The 18599-nt window shown below is 42.6% G+C and overlaps 1 protein-coding gene across 2 annotated transcripts in view; it reads right to left on the bottom strand.

Moving 5' to 3' along the window:
* The window catches only part of Polr1A (RNA polymerase I subunit RpI1), a 36613-nt gene that overhangs the window by 17815 nt on the left and 199 nt on the right, over positions 1-18599 (bottom strand). For both annotated transcript variants that reach the window (XM_076212957.1, XM_076212958.1), the window contains exons 2-13: positions 18367-18543; positions 17357-17536; positions 16880-17004; positions 15143-15242; positions 11104-11378; positions 8704-8904; positions 7826-8050; positions 6016-6207; positions 4319-5014; positions 3698-3871; positions 3254-3412; positions 2586-2743 (exon numbers count right to left, since the gene is read on the bottom strand). In XM_076212957.1, coding sequence (XP_076069072.1) covers positions 2586-2743; positions 3254-3412; positions 3698-3871; positions 4319-5014; positions 6016-6207; positions 7826-8050; positions 8704-8904; positions 11104-11378; positions 15143-15242; positions 16880-17004; positions 17357-17536; positions 18367-18532 — 2651 coding nt within the window. In that variant the 5' untranslated portion in view covers positions 18533-18543. The remainder of the gene's footprint in view (positions 1-2585; positions 2744-3253; positions 3413-3697; positions 3872-4318; positions 5015-6015; positions 6208-7825; positions 8051-8703; positions 8905-11103; positions 11379-15142; positions 15243-16879; positions 17005-17356; positions 17537-18366; positions 18544-18599) is intronic.

Here is an 18599-nt window from a genome sequence, read left to right as displayed (position 1 = left end):
GGCCACTTTCATTGATCTTAATAAGTTGTAAGTTTCTCCAAATAATTTATTTACATGTTTGTCAGGTGTCAAGTCACTTGAGATGATTACTCCTAGATCCCTCTCTGAGTTTACTTTTTTGACTTCTTTGTTTCGAATCTTATATTGTCCTGAAACTCTTTTTTTACCTTTTCCAAATTCCATTATGCATTTTTTTATTTTGAAGTTCATCTTTTGGGAATGGATGCGAAGAGGAGACTGTATGAAGGAGTGATTGTGCCAACAGCACTGTATGGGGCAGAAACGTGGAACATAAGAGAAGAAGAGAGAAGGAGTTTGAATGTGTTTGAGATGAGGTGTCTGAGAAGTATGGCGGGGGTTACTAGGCTAGATAGAGTGAGAAATGAGGAGGTGAGGAGGAGAACAGGGGTGAAAAAGGATTTGGGAGAGAGGGTTGATGAAAGAATATTAGGATGGTTTGGACACATGGAAAGAATGAGTGAAGAAAGACTAGTAAAAGAGGTATGGAAGGCAGATGTAGAGGGAGTGAACATGAGGGGACGTCCTAGGATGAGGTGGATGGATGGGGTGAAGGGGGCTTTGGGGAAGAGGGGAATGTCTGTTGAGGAAGGAAGGGAGAGGACGGAAGACAGAGGTGAGTGGAGAATGGTTGTATATGGATGATGTTGTGACTGCATGAGGAGGAATGGGCGGGGGGGTGGGGGGTGGGGTAGTATGTGTGAGTAAATTTTGACGCAGCCCGAAGGGATTTCTCCCTGTCCTCTCCTTATATGCAAAGGGGGACGGGGAGGGGGGGTCGCCGATTAAATGAAGCGGCCTTGCTGTGGACGTACTGTGTCTTGCGACACTGCTTCTGACCCAGGGCGGTGGGCGGGGTGCAGGGATGACCCGTCATCCAGGAGGTGCTCAGATGAGAGGAAGGGTGGGAGGGGTGTGGAGTGTATTTGGGGATGAAATGGGTGGGAGTGTTTTTATGCCTTTCCCTTTTTGGCTACCTCCCTTGGAAGGGGGAAAAAGCCTGGTATATGTATGTATGTATCTCTTATCTTCGGCTCCATTCCCATATTTTATCCAGGTCATCTTGCAGTGATCTGCAATCTTCTTCTGTTCTTACTCTCTTCAGTAATTTGGCATCGTCAGCAAAAAAGTTCACGTAACAATTTACTCCTTCATCCATATCATTTATGTATATGGCAAACATTAAAGGAGCCAAAACAGAGCCTTGAGAGATGCCCCTTTTCACAGTGTGCAATTGTATGTGTGTGTGTATTTACTTAGTTGTATCTTACAGGAAGGGGAGCTATGCTCATGGTGTCCCGTCTCTGTATCTCGCCATATCTAATTTGCTCTTAAATTTGTGTATGCGTGCATGTTTATCTAGTTCTAATGTACAGGGTTGGAACTATGCTCATGGGGTCCCATCTCTTTTCCTCCATTTGTCAAAATTTCCCTGAATTCTTCCTTAGTATTGGATTAGGTTATATTTTCATCAAACTTATTCCACAAGTCAACACTTCTCTGTGGAAAGCTATACTTCCTGACATCTTTTATTCAAGTTTGTTTTTTGTTTTATATTATGACCTTTTGTCAATCTTTCTTCTTGTACCATTAATTCTTTCCTGTCCACTTCCTCCAAACCTGCTTCCAGTTTAAACATCATTACAATGTTGCCTTCTGCTCTTCTCTCCTCCAAGGTGGATTGTCCCAATTTCTTCAGTCTTTCCTCATTTGTCTGTGTGTGTGTGCATGTGTGTGTGCACATGTGTGTGTGTGTGTGTGTATCAACTGGCTGTTTTTGAGGAGGACAGACAGATTCTACTAGTAGTGGTGCATCAGCATGGCCATGAGCAGTATTTCTACTGCCTGAACTGTAATCCACAGGTGTGTGTGTGTGTAAATATGTGCTTTTGCTCCAACTCTCTGTGAGGGAAAAAACACAAAACAATGGGGTACCTTGTCGCCTCTACCCTATCTAACCACTTTTTACAGCAGGCAAGTGAACACTGTAGCTGCATGATTGACCCTCTCTCCCCCCCACGAGAGGACAGAGTCCACCTGGCCAGGCTGCGAGAGGTGAGACCAGCCCTTAAATTACCAGAGGTAGCTGGATGAATACAATGCAGATATCTGTCCAGGATGCAACACTTCACCCTCTTCCTGTACATTATGGAGGACTGCATTGTACACAATCACACACACCAACAACATAATATATCACAGGAATGGGCAAAAGTAGCCACATGGGGTAAAACATTGTCTTTTGTTACATACCTAATGACAGATAGACAGGGAAATAAAACCACCGACTATTATGTGTTTTGTATAATTCCTCCTTTTATCTAATTGAAAAACATAATCAGGTATGTAACAAAGACAATGGCCAGTTTTACCACATTAATGGGCTACTTTTGCCCCTTCCTATAGTACACTCTGTTACGGATTTGTGGGAAAACCTGTTCTAGCTACATTGTTCCTGATGGAGACAGGACTGCTTGGCCAGAAAGTCTAGGTGACAACAATAACACTATAGTAGTATTCTTGTCCCTCACTAATGGGTTAATGAAGACAACAAAAATAGGACTCACGCTGTAACCTGTGACGTAACTGGACCCAAGACAGAGGTGTATGCCGCATCAATGGCTGCCATTTCCTTTTCGTTATTGGTGACATGCGCCGCCTCAAAGTGGTCCTGCAACTTCTCTAGGGGGACTCCAAGCTTTGGGGCAACTTCCTTGGCACATGTCTCAAAGGGTTAAGAAAAAAAACAGCGATAAGAGTACGAGTGGAGAATGATTGTGAAGGGACAATAAACTGACATGGCACCAGGTATGTGAGTGGGGTCTGAAGAAAACAAAAGTAAAAGAAAGAAAGAAGAAGAGAAAAGAAAAAGAAGAGAAAATAAAAGAAAAAGAAAGAAGAAGAAGAAGAAGAAGAAGATGTTTCTTTTCCCCTTATGAGGGAGGTAGCCCAGTCAAAGGCATGTATCCACTTCCACTCCCAAGCAGAGCAGCTGGGGGAAGGGGGGCTTTATAAGGAAGGTAGCCCAGTCAAAGAAGATGAAACTGCAATTAAGCATTTTTAAATGTGTGGAATTTCACAGAAATGCAGAAATTCTACATGCCTGATAATGTATGTGCATAGTACAGTTTTTTTAAATCATAAAGACTTCTTCATCAAAGAGCAGAGATAAAGGAAAAACAGTAATCAAGGCTTCTACTACTAAAATGATTAAACTAATCTGAATAATACTCACTTCCACAAGAACATTAAGTGCTTTCCGACGCTTACTGCTGACCACCTTTGGTGTGACAAACTCCTTGGCCCCAATCGTGTGGCCAACCCACTGGAGGTAGTACGTGCAGAGGCGGTTGATGGCCGTCAACACCCCTGTGGCCACAGCCCCGCCATAAAGCTGAAACAAGACGTGCAATTCAGTAAATAATTGATAAAGTGAAAGATCTATGCCAGACTACATGCACTGCTATACTGTGATCTACCTATCTACATACCAAGGGTTTTTTCTCCCTTGCAAGGGAGGTTGTCTGCCAAAGCACCACCCATTCCCTCCCTCTCCCCTTAGCTCCTCGTGGATGAAGGGTCATCCCTGTTTCCTGTCCAAATGGGACAGAATGATGGGACTAGATATCCTGCTCTCTGCAACCCTATCCCACATGGACCTAAAGATTCTTAAACTAACATCATAGCAGGTGTGGATGAGCCCATGGCTAGTAGATCCAATGGCACACTTGTCAATAACTCCGCAGAGCAGGTCCCCATCACGCATGATGAACTCGGATTCTGTCATGGATTCCTTCCTCTTCTCCGGAGTTCCTCCGCCTCGCCATTCCCTCGGTGCCACTTTCTGCCACATCTGCATTCGAAGAAAAAAATGACATAAAGTAAGAGAATAAGTTGATTCAACCCACCAGCTTTGTGAGTGTACTCAATATATATTTTTTAAAAACTGATTTTCTCATATACCTGGTGTGTGATGTGACCCCAGCTTTTGAACATTACTAGTGGGCCTACTATAGCTGAATATTACAGTGCTGGGCATCATTCGAGGCATAGCATATAAACAGTCTTCGTCCTTTTTAGCACAAAGATACCCCAAAGTTACCAGAAAAACTATGTAGAACATCTAATACCAATGACAATTTAGATAAAGTACTTCTGGTTGCTAAAAATGCAAGAATCTTAACATGTTCAAAAACACTACCTATGTACAGTACAACTCTCTATTTTTTAACTAAAAAAAAATTATCATAAAAAATCATACTATACTTTAGTATATATAAAGTTTATATACTACATTTACCTCATGTTTCACATTTGTCCTAAATGTAAATGTTGGTTTGGCCTTGTTCGATGGGATGATGTTCTGTAGGATGGTGGATATCACCTGTTTGCCCGACCACAGCTGCAGCGGCTTCAAAATCGAGGGGGCCTGCGTTCGGATGTGGCTCATCTGGTCCACCAAGCCCGAGAACACAAGCTGTTGGTAATCTTCTTTATTGAAATAAGTTCCTCGCATGGTCACCATCACGCTGGATACGACGCAGTCTTGAATCAAGCCTGCTAGAGGTGAACCGTCTTTTGGAGTGAGGTATTGGTTGTGTGTGGTGACAAGGTGGAAGGCTTCGCTTCGCGCCATCTCGTTCTGGGGGAAGTGCAAGTTCAGTTCATCGCCGTCAAAGTCGGCATTGTAAGCCTTGCAGTTTGCATACGGCATCCTGAGTACACGTTCCTTGTTCATCACCCTGGCCCGATGTGCTTGTATACTCGGTCTATGTAGAGTGGGTTGTCGGTTCATGAGGACAAAGTCGCCATCCTTTAAGTGCCGGTAGACGATCTTTGATGCGTGAACCTTGCGAACATGAGACTCTGTGGGGGTCAGGAGTTTCTTTGCCACACCTTGGCGTTGATTGAAGTCGTTTTCTTTCAAGAGAGTCTTCCGTCCCTCTTCGTCTTCCACAATCAAAGCACCAGGGTAGATGGCAGGACCATTCAGGACCTGAAATATCAACGTAAAATTTCACAAAGTCATAACAATTCTTGGATACTCGCTGGCCAAGCAGATTAGGGTATCTCTACTAGTGACGGAGGTTGCAGTGACGACAGTTCAAACCTTGCCACCGGCAAGTTGAACCAGAGGCATGGTTTGTTAAATTCCAGGCTACAAAGCCCTCTGTAAGGGGCACCATCCTAGCCTCCTGAAAATGAGGAGTTTTGTGACGCTAAACCGAATCGTCATCATAAAACTTCTATTCCGTACACCAAGAAGCTTCTTCCCCCTTATAAGAGGGGTAGCCAAGTCCAAGCTGTGCACCCAACTTCACCCATTCCACCACCCTTTCTCCCACTCTCCTCTTAGCTCCTTGTGGATGACAGGTCATCCCTGTCTCCTGCCCACTGCCTTGCTGGGGTCAGAAGCAATGCAGCAGGACACAGCACATCCAGAGCAGGGCCAGCTGCTTTATTTACATGGTAACCCTACCTCCTTGTCCCCTCATGCAAAAATAGAGACAATGATGATTGAATGATTCGGTTTAAAGTCGTGAACTTCCCCTATCAGGAGGCTAGGATGGTACCCTTTACAGAGGACTTCGTGGTGTGGAATATCAACTATGCCCTTGGTCCAACTTGCTGATGGCAGGGTTTGAACAGCAGTTGTCATTTTGACCTCCACTGCAAGTAGCGATGCTCTAACCAGCTCAGCCCGCAAGAACAGAGAAGACAAGTTGAAATCTCTTCAGGCCACATCAATCTATTTTCCACTTACACTTATCTCTTGCTTTCTCCCTTTCCTACTCAACAGACATTCCTCTTTTTGCTCAGTCCTTTTCACTCTATTCACCTTTACCTTCCACTTTTTTGCTAGTCTTTCTTAAAAAAAAAAAAATATATATATATATATATATATATATATATATATATATTAAGAAAAACTAACAAAATAAGGACATGGTACATGACAGTTTCTATATAAATAAAAACACAGATTAGAATACTTACTAAATTCCTTAATTCTTCCGAATTCCATGATGTGACAGGAACAGGGTAAGTCAGCCGGATGGCAAAGTCACGGGGAACGCCCACTTCATCTACGGCAAGATTTGGATCCGGGGCAGCAACTGATCGTGCAGAGAAGTTGACTCTCTTTCCCATCAGGTTGTTGCGGAAAAGCCCTTCCTTCTTTTCGATTACCTAACGGAAGTAATTGATAAATTAATTTAATATGTGGTTACTTCTTACGCACACACACAGACCTTCTGATTAAAGATAGGAGGGCTCTAAGAGGTCATGAGAGCAAATTAAAAAACACTACAGGATGTGAAGAAATGGTTTTCCATATACATACATACAAACATATACCAAGGGCTTCTTCCCCCTTGTAAGGGAGGTAGCCAGTCACAACACATATACACTCCCTTGTTTCTTTCTCATCTTAGCTCCTTCTGGATGAAGGGTCTTCCCTGTCTCCTCCCCACTGCCTGGGTCAGAAGCAATGCAGCAAGACACAGCACATCCACAGCAGGGCAGCTTCATTTACACAGTAACCCTCCTTCCTTGACCTCTCATGCAGAAAACAGACAGGGAGAAAGCCCGTTGGACTGTGTCAAAATATCATCCATATATGACCATTCTCCCCTCACCCCTATCCCTTGCCTTTTCCCTCTTGCTCAAAGCCACTTTCACCCCATCCATCCCATCATTGATCATCCCCTCAAGTTCATTCCATCCACCTCTGCCTTCCACACCTCTTTTTCACTCATTCTTTCCACGTCTCCAAACCATCCCAGTGCTCTTTCCTCAGTAACATCTGCCAGCTCCCTATTTATCCCCTGCTCTCCTCACACTATCCAGCCTTGTCACCCCTACCATACCAGGTGCCTATTTCTCATGACACTTTTCAATCCCTCAAGACGTTTACTTGCTTCTCTCAATCTACAGTTTACCTCCACCTCCACTCCTCCATCTCCTGCTACATGCGACCCCAAATACTTAAAACTATCCGCTTCCTCCAGCCTCTCTCCTTCAAGACTTCTACCTCGCTGCCATCCTCTCCCCTTGTACATCTCATCACCTTGCTTTTAACCACATTTACTCAATTCAATAAATAAATGAATCAAAAGAAATTCCACGTGAGGACAGAGGTTTTAATAGTGCAACAAATCTTTAACAAGAGAAACATCATTCTAATAAAGGCTCTATCCTTATGTGGTATTTCTGTTGATAGACTCACCAGCAATGGCCAATTGCACACAAATACAATTGTTAATGAATGGAATAAACTTAGTTAATGAATGGAATAAACTTTAGTTAATGAATGGAATAAACTTTTAGTTAATGAATGGAATAAACTTTTAGTTAATGAATGTAATAAACTTACTGAAAATGTATTTCAATGTATTTCAGTTAGAATCTTTAAGAATCATTTAGATAAACACCTAATCAATATGATTTAATGATTATAATTTATTTCATATTATTTGTTTTTGATTTATCATTTGTCTGTCTGATTTCATTTATTATTAGTTATATGTCAACCTATTATTATTTACTATTTACCTGTTTGTTTATTATTTAACTATACCTATGCATTTATTTGTATTTTATTTGTTATTTACAATATTATAGTTTTTATTTGTTATTTACATTATTATATTTTTATTTATTATTTTATTATTAATATAATTTTTTTTCGCATCCGACTTAGATATGGATCAAAAGGTCTCCTGTCGGCATGCTCCACCTTTGTAATCCTTTGTTATACGTCAATATTACAATATTTATCAGTGTATCCACACTGCATCTTCCGTACCTGTTTAATACCTTTGGTGGTTATTTTGACCATGTTATTGAGCTTGGCGTCCAAGATATTGTCGACATTACCCTGCACTTGGTACCACACGTTCTGCATCTTTTCCTGGTTGGTCTTTCCTGGTACTTCGGACAAAATGTACGTCAAAGCCTCGGGTATATCCTCCATGGTTTTGTTCAGGACCGAAATGAGGAAGAAGAGGCACTTGGAATACTTGACGATATTCTGGTGGAAGATAGAAAATATATTTACCATTTATGAACTAACCATAGATGCTTACTGTCCGAGCAGTTTAGAGCATAACTACTTGTGGCAGAGGTCAAGGTGATGGCAGTATGAAATCTGATGCTAGTGAGTTGGACCAAGGGTGTGATTTGTTAAATTCCATGCTAAAAAGTCCTCTGCATGGGACACTGTCCTAGTCTACAAATAGGGGGAGGTCACGACGTTACACCTAATCATTCTCATCACCATCCTGAACTAACTTAATATCTAATGATTCTATTACCATATTAAGGGGATATGTGTCTTGACTTGGCTACCTCCCTTATAAGGGGGAAAAGACCTTTAGGTATATAGTCTATCTATACACTTCAAGGGATTTTTCCCCCTTACAAGGGAGGTATCCAAGTCAAAAGGCAAGCACCCACTCCCACCCATTCCAATCCCCTCCATCACCCTTATTTCCTCTCCTCTTAGCTCCTTGTGGATGAAGGGGCATCCCTGTCTCCCGCCCACTTCACTTAAATAGGTAATCTCCTTCTCTGTCCCCTTATGCAAAAAATAGATAAAACAGGGAGGAATCCCTTTGGGCTGTATCAAAATATTATTTGCACAATGTTTTGACGCAGTCCGACGGGCTTGAAGGGAATACTGACCTTTAACAAAGTGCTCATCTCATGCTCGACCATCATCCCGTCCTGGAAGTTGCAGGGTCGGTATTTGGGGGGGATGACGAGAATCTTCTGCATGAAGAATAAGTCCGTTGGGTACTCGTGGTCAGAGCAAGCGAGGATGGGATACAAGTGCGACAAAAGTTCCTTGTCTTTCGTCCAACAGTTACGAAGGCAAGAGCGGGCCTGGAAAGAGCATCCGTGAAGCACATTTAAGGATGAATTTCTGTTGCATCAAGATGTTTTTGACCCCTAAAACATAATGAAAACATTCATACTGGTTTTTCTAACACCATACAATCTCATTCACTTGAAATGCAGATTTGGTAGAAGAATCTTGTTTAACCCTAACAGCCCAAGTTGGACAAAATAAATAAATAAACAGTAATGAATATATAAATTACAAAAAAAAAAAAAAAAAAAAAAAAAAAAAAAAAATTATACAACACTGCCTAGTGTAGGCCTTATGGTCTCTTTTAGTCTCCTTCATTCTCATGTTAAATGGGATGGTGGATGTGTCAAAGTAAATACCCCAAGTTTCACTCATTCCACTCCCATCCAAACTCATTTCCCGCCACTTCCACCTTAGCACCTTGTGGATGAAAGGCCATCCCTGTCACCTGCCACACTCCTCGGGTCAGAGGCACTGCAGTGAGGCACAGCACCTCAAGAACAGGCCCTGACAGCCAAAGTAGGTTTTAGGTATGTCTTGCTCGGTGCAATTATTGGCTTACCACAGCCAATGCTGGATGACCCACATCCTACCTCCTGGCATCCTCATATGTGATGTGGGTCAACACGTTGGTTATAGGTTCTGTTAAAAGGATTACCAGTCTCATACCTTGCAGCTTGAAACAAAACAACCCCATTCGAGACAATCATCAGAGAGCCATGAATGATCATCGTTGAGCAATAATCGCACCGAGCAAAAACATACCTTTACCACCCAATATCACATGGCAACCCTCCTGTCTCATCCACTTGAGAACTTGTAGAATGGACAAGAAATCCCTTAAGAACTCGATAATGTACCCTCCCTTTACAATCGCTCTCCACTCATACTTATCCCTTGCCCCTGTGGTGGTGGTGTGGTGGTGGTGGTGGTGGGGGGGTGAAGAATGCAGCCACAATGTTCACATGTATGTAATAGATCAGTGGATCTTAACCTCAGGTTTGTGAGCCAAAGTTGGGTCACCAAGTCATTTGAACAGGTTACAAAGAATGTGTGGACTTCTTACACAACATCATGGTCTTCTTATTCCCCCAAAATTCCTACAAAAAACATTACCCTAAGTAATAATACTCCTCATCCACAAGGAGTTAAGATGAGAGGGAAACAAGAGTGGTGGATGTGAGTGGAATGGGTGGATGGGAGTGGATGTGTGCCTTTTGACTTGGCTACCTCCCTTATAAGGGGGGAAGAAGCCCTTGGTATGTGTTGAATAATACTGTATTTGAATACCTAAATCATTAACATCTAAGCGCATTCATAAAAATCCCTCTATTTGATTTTTGTTTCTGTTGCATATTTTTTGAAGCACAATTGTTTCAAAATTTAAATGAAATTTTTATGAGGGAGGTTGCCATGGTCGATCTGGACAGGATTTTGGGTTACTGCCAGGAAGGTAAGGAACCACTTTCATATATGGAAATGAAATGGAACGAGGGGACTACCAATGCCCAGCTCTGCGTGCTTTCCCCTAAGAAAAGTCAAGGTATAAGTAATCTATCTATATACTTCAAGGGCTTCTTTCCCTTTTTTCAGGGGGGGGGGGGGTAACCCAGTCAAAAGGCACGCACACACTCCCACCCAATCCACCACCTTTTCTTCACCTCTCCTCTTAGCTCCTTGTGAATGAAGGGTCATCCCCGTCTCCTGCCCACTGCCTCAGGTCAGAAGCAATGCAGCAAGACGGAGCAAGGCTTCACTTACACGATAACCTCCCCCCTCTGTCCTCTCATGTATACATACATATACCAAAGGCTTTTTCCCTCTTATAAGGGAGGTAGCCAAAAAGAAAGAGGCATACAAACCATTCCCACCAACTCCATCCCTAATACACTCCACTCCCCTCCACCTTCACTCTTATCTTGGCACCTCTTGGATGACGGGTCATCCCTGCATCTTGTCCACTGCCCTGGGTCAGAGGCAGTGTTGCAAGACACAACACATCCACAGCAAGGCCACTTCATTATATCGGCGAACCCCCCTCTCCATCCCCTCATGCAGAAAAGGAGAAGACGGGGTGAAATCACTTTGGGCTGCGTCAAATTTTTCTCACACATACTACCTCACCCCCCATCCCCTCATGCAGGAGAGAAAAGATGGGGAGAAATTCCTTTGAGTTGTTTCATAGCATCCAGACATCCACTCCCCCCGCTTACCTGATCAGGAGTAATGTAAGACTGAGTGTTTCCAATTGCACTTTCTTCAACTTCCTCATCCTCCTTGTCATCCTCATTCTTCTTTCTTCCTCTGTTGACGATCAAAAACCTCGAGTTTTGTACACGAAGACGTAACATGGGCGCTTTGCAGAAGCAGCATTTCACCTTGCCCACATTTGATGAATTACTGAAGAAGCGCCTCACTGCTTGCTGGTATATGGCATTCACAGATGAGTTTGAAGCTGTGGTCACACTACTTCTGGTGCTGTTGCCTTCTTTAATGGAGAGAAATATATATATATATATATCCCTTTCAAAGTTCAGAATTATGAAAGGGATGGAAGTTCTCGATAGAGATGACCTATTAAAGTGGGACAGAAGAGAAACAAGAGGACATGAAAAGAAACTAGGGAAGGACGTTTACAGAAGAGACCTGAAAAAGAATAGCTTCCCACATAGAGTGATCGATGTCTATAACAAACTGAACAGAGAAACAGTAAATGCCAGAACTATACACGATTTTAAGAAAAAATTGGATGCAGAGATACGAAAATGGGTCACTACGAGCATAGCTCTCGTCCTGTAAAATACAACTAGGTGAATACACACATGTATATATTTAAATAAAAATACAAACACATGCCCATGAACTTGAGTCTAGGTATGTTATAAAATTAGAGAATAGGGGACAGGGCCCAACGAGTGTTGCTGTATATTACAACTAGGTATATACACCTTGGTCTCTTTATCCAACACTTGCCATCCAACTCTTGAGTGGACATTTGGGCCCAGGAGGACATAAAAAACACCACCAATTCCAAAAGTGGGTTTATGTCCTCCTGGGCACCAAACATCCACACAAGTGGCAGTTGGTGACTGTTGGATAAAGAGACCTACTAGGTGTCTGTGTGTGTATACATACACATACATACATACATATATATATATAAATATATATACATACATACATATACCAAGGCTTTTTTCCCCTTACAAGGGAGGTAGCCAAAAAGGACAAGGCATAAAATCATTCCCACCCATTCCATCCCCGAAAACACTCCACACCCCTCCACCCTCCCTCCCATCTTAGCACCTCCTAGATGACGGGTCATCCCTGCACCCTGTCCACTGCCCAGGGTCAGAAGCAGTGTCGCAGGACACAGCACATCCACAGCAAGGCCGCTTCATTAAATCAGCGACCCCCCCTCTCCGTCCCCCCATATAAAGGAGAGGACGGGGAGAAATCCCTTCGGGCTGCGTCAAAATTTTTGCTCACACACACTACCTCACCCCCCATTCCCCCGTCCATTCCACCTCATGCATCACAACATTTTCCATATACAACCATTCTCCATTCACCCCTGTCTTCTGTCCTCTCCCGTCCTTCCTCAACAGACATTCCCCTCTTCCCCAAAGCCCCCTTCACCCCATCCATCCATCTCATCCTAGGACGTCCCCTCATGTTCACTCCCTCCACATCTGCCTTCCATACCTCCTTTACTAGTCTTTCTTCACTCATTCTTTCCATGTGTCCAAACCATCCTAATACTCTTTCATCAACCCTATCTCCCAGCTCCCTTTCCACCCCTGTTCTCCTCCTCACCTCATTTCTCACTCTATCAAGCCTAGTAACCCCCATCACATATATATATACATATATATATATATATATATATATATATATATATATATATATATGTCGTGATTAGGCACCACATATGATCTCCTATGGGGAAATCATCTCAACTCTTCCTATCATTATACTATAAGCTTCCTCCACCTTAGAAGGGAAGTCGCCAAAGTCAAAGGCACATACCTACTCCCACTCCCCTCCACCTCCAACTTCCTCCTATAGCATGATGATATGGCTTAACGTCACAAACTCTCCCCTATCAGAGGGCTAGGATGGTGCCCCTCATAGAGGACTTTGTAGCGTGGAATTTAATGAACAATGCCCTTGGTCCAACTTCACCGGTGGCAGGGTTTGAACCACCATCCCCTCAACCTTCACTGCAAGTAATGACACTCTAACCTGCTCAGCCAGGGAGCTTCCATCATACCTTCCCAAAATCCATCACTAACTCCTTTAATCCTTCCCCTTATCCTGCCACAAGCACAGTGTCATCAGCAAACAATGACTGGCTCACCTCTCACTTCTCTCCATTTTCTTTAACCTCTTCACTCCGGGCCAAAATCTCGCGGGCAGCATTAGCTGCCAGACATACGATGTGTCGTAATAATACTCGCATCATAAAATATAGTCACCGCTTATATCGATTGTTCTCTCTTTCACCCGTGAATTTTGATAACCATAGAAAATGTGATGAAGACAGTTTAGAGAGTTTGTCATTATGCAGGGGCATACATACATACATATACCAAGGCCTTTTCCCCCTTCCAAGGGAGGTAGCCACAAAAGGAAAGGCACAAAAACACTCCCACCCATTTCATCCCTAAATACACTCCACACCCCTCCCACCCCTCCTCTCATCTGAGCACCTCCTGGATGACGGGTCATCCCTGCACCCTGCCCACCGCCCTGGGTCAGAAGCAGTGTCGCAAGACACAGTACATCCACAGCAAGGCCGCTTCATTTAATCGGCGACCCCCCCTCTCCGTCCCCCTTTGCGCAGGGGCAACTACAATAAATATAATCAAGATGCCAATATGGCAGCCTCGCGTATCCACTTGCTCCTCATGCCGCCTATTTATGTGGCACCGTATGGAAGGGGTTAATCATCTCCAGTCCCCTGCCCATTACCCTGGCCTTTACCTCCTGCACCACCCCATCCACGTACACACTGAACAACCACAGTGACATGAAACATCCCTAACACAGTCCTGCCTTTACCTCAAACCACTCGCCCTCTCCATTTCCCACTCTGACACATTTCCCATTCTAACACAGACTCGTACGACTCTCGTAAAAACTCAACTGCCCTGGACAACTTTTCCCTAGTCTGTATTATCTTTTTCTGCATGAAGGGATGGAGGGTGGGGAGGGCTGCCAATGAAGTGAGGCAGCCTTGCTGTGGATGTACTGCACCTTGCTACATTACGTCTGACCCAGTACAGTGGGTGGAATACAGAGATAACCTGTCATCCATGAGGAGCTATGATGAGGAGGAGGAAAGGGTGGTGGAGGGGAGTGGAATGGATGGGAGTAGGTACATGCCTTTGACTTAGCTACCTCCATTATAAGGGGGAAAAAAGCCTTTGGTATATGTATGTATGTATGTACCTCCCTTATAAGGGGGGAGAAAAAACTCTTGGAATATAGATAGATGTATATACTTCATGAGAGACATAGGGAATGAGAATACTCTCGTAATTAATCTTTTCTTGGGGACAAGATCATGCCAAGACGGTCATCAAGTCATAGAGATGGAAAAGAAGGATGGTACAAATCAAAGAGTTATTGCTGTTCTTTTCTTAACTGAAAACAATTTCCAATGATAAACAAAAGCAGCACAACTCTGCTCTATTGGGTGTCAATTGATCCACTGCCACTGGTCTCTCTAGCAGAAGACTCGTGGCCACCAGGAAGCCGGCAACAGCCTCCAGGCGGACCCATAAGTCCCTCGGGAAAGAGATATTGTGTTGTTGTCTGAGGTTTGTTCGTGTGGGGTATTGTACTATGCAGGTGGTGACACACTAGGCCAGCATGCTACTTGCTTTTGCTACTTAGCTCAAGTGGAACCAACTTCAGTTATGACATTTTAGACTTCCGTAAGAGCATCTCCACATTGTGTCAAACATTCATACAGGTTGAACTTCTCACTGTACGATGCAAGAGTAATTTGTCGGAAACTTGAAAGACAAAAGATCACAATTAAAGTCATTTCTACTCAAACAAAGTAGCATGCTAGTGAGAAATGCCTAATGTGCAACCACTTTTAGGTGTTGTGTGTGGATGAAATGGGTGGGGGAGTGTAATTATGCCTTTTGACTTTGGCTTCCTTCCTTGTAAGGGGGAAAGAAGCCCTGGGCATATGTATACATGTGTTACTTCAGATACAAGGAACATTCAAAAACTAACCTTTGATCACTTTCTTATAATATTTCTCTAATCCCCGTTTTAGAGCCTTCAGTACATTTATGTCCAGTCTGTCCTTGCCGTCCCCTGGTCCAGCAGAAACCTAAAAAATATGTTTACGTGGTAAAACACATCGGCAACAACAGAAGGAACTATGGAGAGGTAACGTGATGCAGCATGAAGGGATTTCTTCTCAGCATCTCTTTCTTTTCCTGAAAGTGGGTACAGGGAGTGGGGGGTGCCCATTAAGTGAAGAAACCTTGCTGTGGATGCACTGTGTCTTGCTGCATTGCTTTGGATCAGAGCAGTGGGCAGGATATAGGGATGACCCTTCATCCACAAGGAGCTAAGATGAGAGGGGAGGAAACGGTGGGAGTAAGTACGTGCCTTTGACTTGGCTACCTCCCTTATAAGGGGAAAAAGCTCTTGGTATACAGGTAGATAGACTATGGAAAATAAATCAATGTAAATAAAAAGATATTTCCAAATATGCCACGACAAATCGAGTGTGTAGAAATAATGGAAGGAAAGGTAAAGAGTGCATCAGGACTCTATCTGTATATCACGAGGCTTCTTCTCCCTTATATGGGATGGCAACAAGCCAAGGCAAGCACCTACCCCCAACCTAGACCACTCCCACCTGTCACCCACTGATCTACCTACTTCAATATACTTCAAGGGCTTTTCTCCCTTATAGGGGGAGAGGTACTGAAGTCAAAAGGCTTGTCTCCACTCCCACCCATTTCACTCCTATCCACCACCACCCACTGGTAAAGAGAATATATACATAAATATGACACTTTTAACAAAACCTAAAAAGTCATCATATTAAAAAAAGTTTACCCTTTATAATTGATGAATCAGTTTCATATTGCAAAACAACCCCTAGCTGCATAAATTAGAGAAAATGGGTCTTCTATCCATCTATATACCAAGGGGTCTCCTTATAAGGGAGATAGTCAATTCAAATGGCATAGACCCACTCCCATCCACCATCCTCTCCTTTCAGCTCCTCTTGGATGAAGGGTCACCTCTTGTCTCCTGTCCACTGCCCTGGATCAGAGGAAATGCAGCAAGACACAGTACATCCACAGCAATGCCACTCCACTTAATTGGCAAACCCCCTTCCCTCATGGAGAAAAGAGAGAAGAAGGGGAGTACAGTAAACTCGCGCTTATCTGAACGCGTTCTTACCGAATAACCGCATTAACCAAACATTTTCTCAATACGGTAGCCATCACTTTAACCGAACGTATTTGGATCTCAACCGAACATTCAAACACCCTGCCGCCTCTTCCATCACCCCCGTGCCACCCGCAAGCTTCACCAAGTGCTCACACGGTGGCAGCACACTCCATATTTACACCTGATCGGCTGTTTGGCGGTACATACATTCGTGAGTCCTCTCGGTGACGATACAATATCACAAGCTCTCCTTAAACATTTTCTCTTTATACTCTATAGCATATGTTTATGAACTATTATAAGCATTTATGTGTATGTTAAGTTTACAGGTACGAATATTGCAGCCGACATTACCGCATAAAACTCTACGGGAATGAAACATACAACGTCGGATTAACCGAACATTTCTAATCCCCCTTGGAGTTCGGATAAGTGGAAGTTTACTGTAATTCCTTATCACAAGAAATTTTCTGATATCTATGAGTATAAAATATGGCACAAACACATCAGTGGGTTTAATCTCTCAAATACTAGAAAGAAAGAATGACAACTCACCTCAATGGCTTCATCCCAAGAGCCATTGATAATCCTGGACGTAATGTCACCGATCTCAAGGGCCTCTTTGCCATATCCGGCACGTGCAAGGCGCACCTCATATATCAACTGTAGAACATTTACAGCTGATATCCATGGAATTAAAGAAAAAGTTATTGAATATCAGCATGAAAATTTTGAATGACTGTAAAACTATAAATCTTCCAATGAATCTTTAGAATCTTCAGCTTGGGGTACTGATTGGCTTAGTTGCATCCAATTATAACTTATGGATGTTTCTACATATGTGATAACACACCAAAAATATAATAAAAACTATTCTGATTCAAAATGAATTAATGAACTAGGAATCAAGAAAAAGCAAATATATAAAGAAGAAATAATAATAAACAGATCATTACTTAATTCACACAAGCTATCAATAACAACATAGGGAAAACCAAGGTATGTAATTAAATTCAATTTACAGACACTAACCTTTGGCTTGAAATCTGTGACAATGGAAGCAAACTTTCTCCAAAAATTGTTTCAGTATATCATAGAAATTTGGATTAAACACAGGTAGAGGAAGATCAATGTGACCGCAGTGGCCCATACACCGCATACTGTTGAGTCCACATGTCTTGCAGAGGTCAATTTCTCTGCCAGACATTGGTCCTGTGCAAAGAAGAAATTATAGTATATAATTAGCAGTTGCTGACAATTCTATCAAAAGAAAAACATGCGAGGATGGAACCTTAATTTGTACATTTTGCTTGTTCATGTATTTGATTAACCTGTAACAAGCAAAATGTCTTACTAATAAGGTTTTATCCTAACATGGCGTTTCTTAAGATATGATAGGCTATGGTCTACAACAACTTCTAAGGGGTGGTGTAACTCCCAACCCCTAATGCAACTGGGCACTTTGCCCCAGTACCAGAAGTCATAGTCATTTTCGGTCTCAAACTACCTGGTATAATTCATCCATGAAGTACCATACACTCTAAAATGTGGAACAGCTTACGGCACTAGAGTCTGGCATCTCAGGATAAGGTACCAGACCATGTTCAATTTCTAACCAGAAAGGTAAATCACCTAACACTAATGCAACTTCTGAAAAATTATATTTTTAATTTTGTTACATTTAGTGGTTCTAATCCAGTACCATGCAAGCACATTTTTCACTTCTTTCTTTACTGCAGTTTAAAGAACTAATTTCTTTCTATGGAATAGTTATAGTTATATTAGTTTAGGTTCTATTGGGTTAGGAGCTACTGAACAACTTAAGCTAATCATACTTGTGCTTTAAGCAAATTCTGGGATCTAACTTAGGTTAGGTTAGGAGCTTTTGGACATTGATGATTGTTAGTTTCAAGTTATATATCCATATCAGCATAATTCAGGAATTTTACCCAAATTTTTAAATAAATTTAGATGCCAGATAAAGTTTTTGCTATCAAAATATCACACGGTCAACGATGCCAAAATCTATATTTTTAACTTACCCATTCGTAATCCATATACTCCTTCTGGATCGGCATGCTCAAGTTCATTGAATGATACATCACTGGTTACTCGCATAACAGATATATTCTCAATATCTTTGTCAGAGTACATGCGAAAATACAGTTCTTCAACTTTGGTGGGAGGAAAGCGGCCTCGGCTACCCATCTTGTCATAATCTGAAGTTTAAAACAGATATAAGCATTTCACACATGGATGGGTGGAGCGAGCTCGA

This window comes from Oratosquilla oratoria, chromosome 30, assembly GCF_046742065.1.
Source record: "Oratosquilla oratoria isolate Oo_2021 chromosome 30, ASM4674206v1, whole genome shotgun sequence".
Taxonomy (NCBI): Eukaryota; Metazoa; Arthropoda; class Malacostraca; order Stomatopoda; family Squillidae; genus Oratosquilla; species Oratosquilla oratoria.
This window is presented reverse-complemented; position numbering and strand designations above follow the sequence as displayed.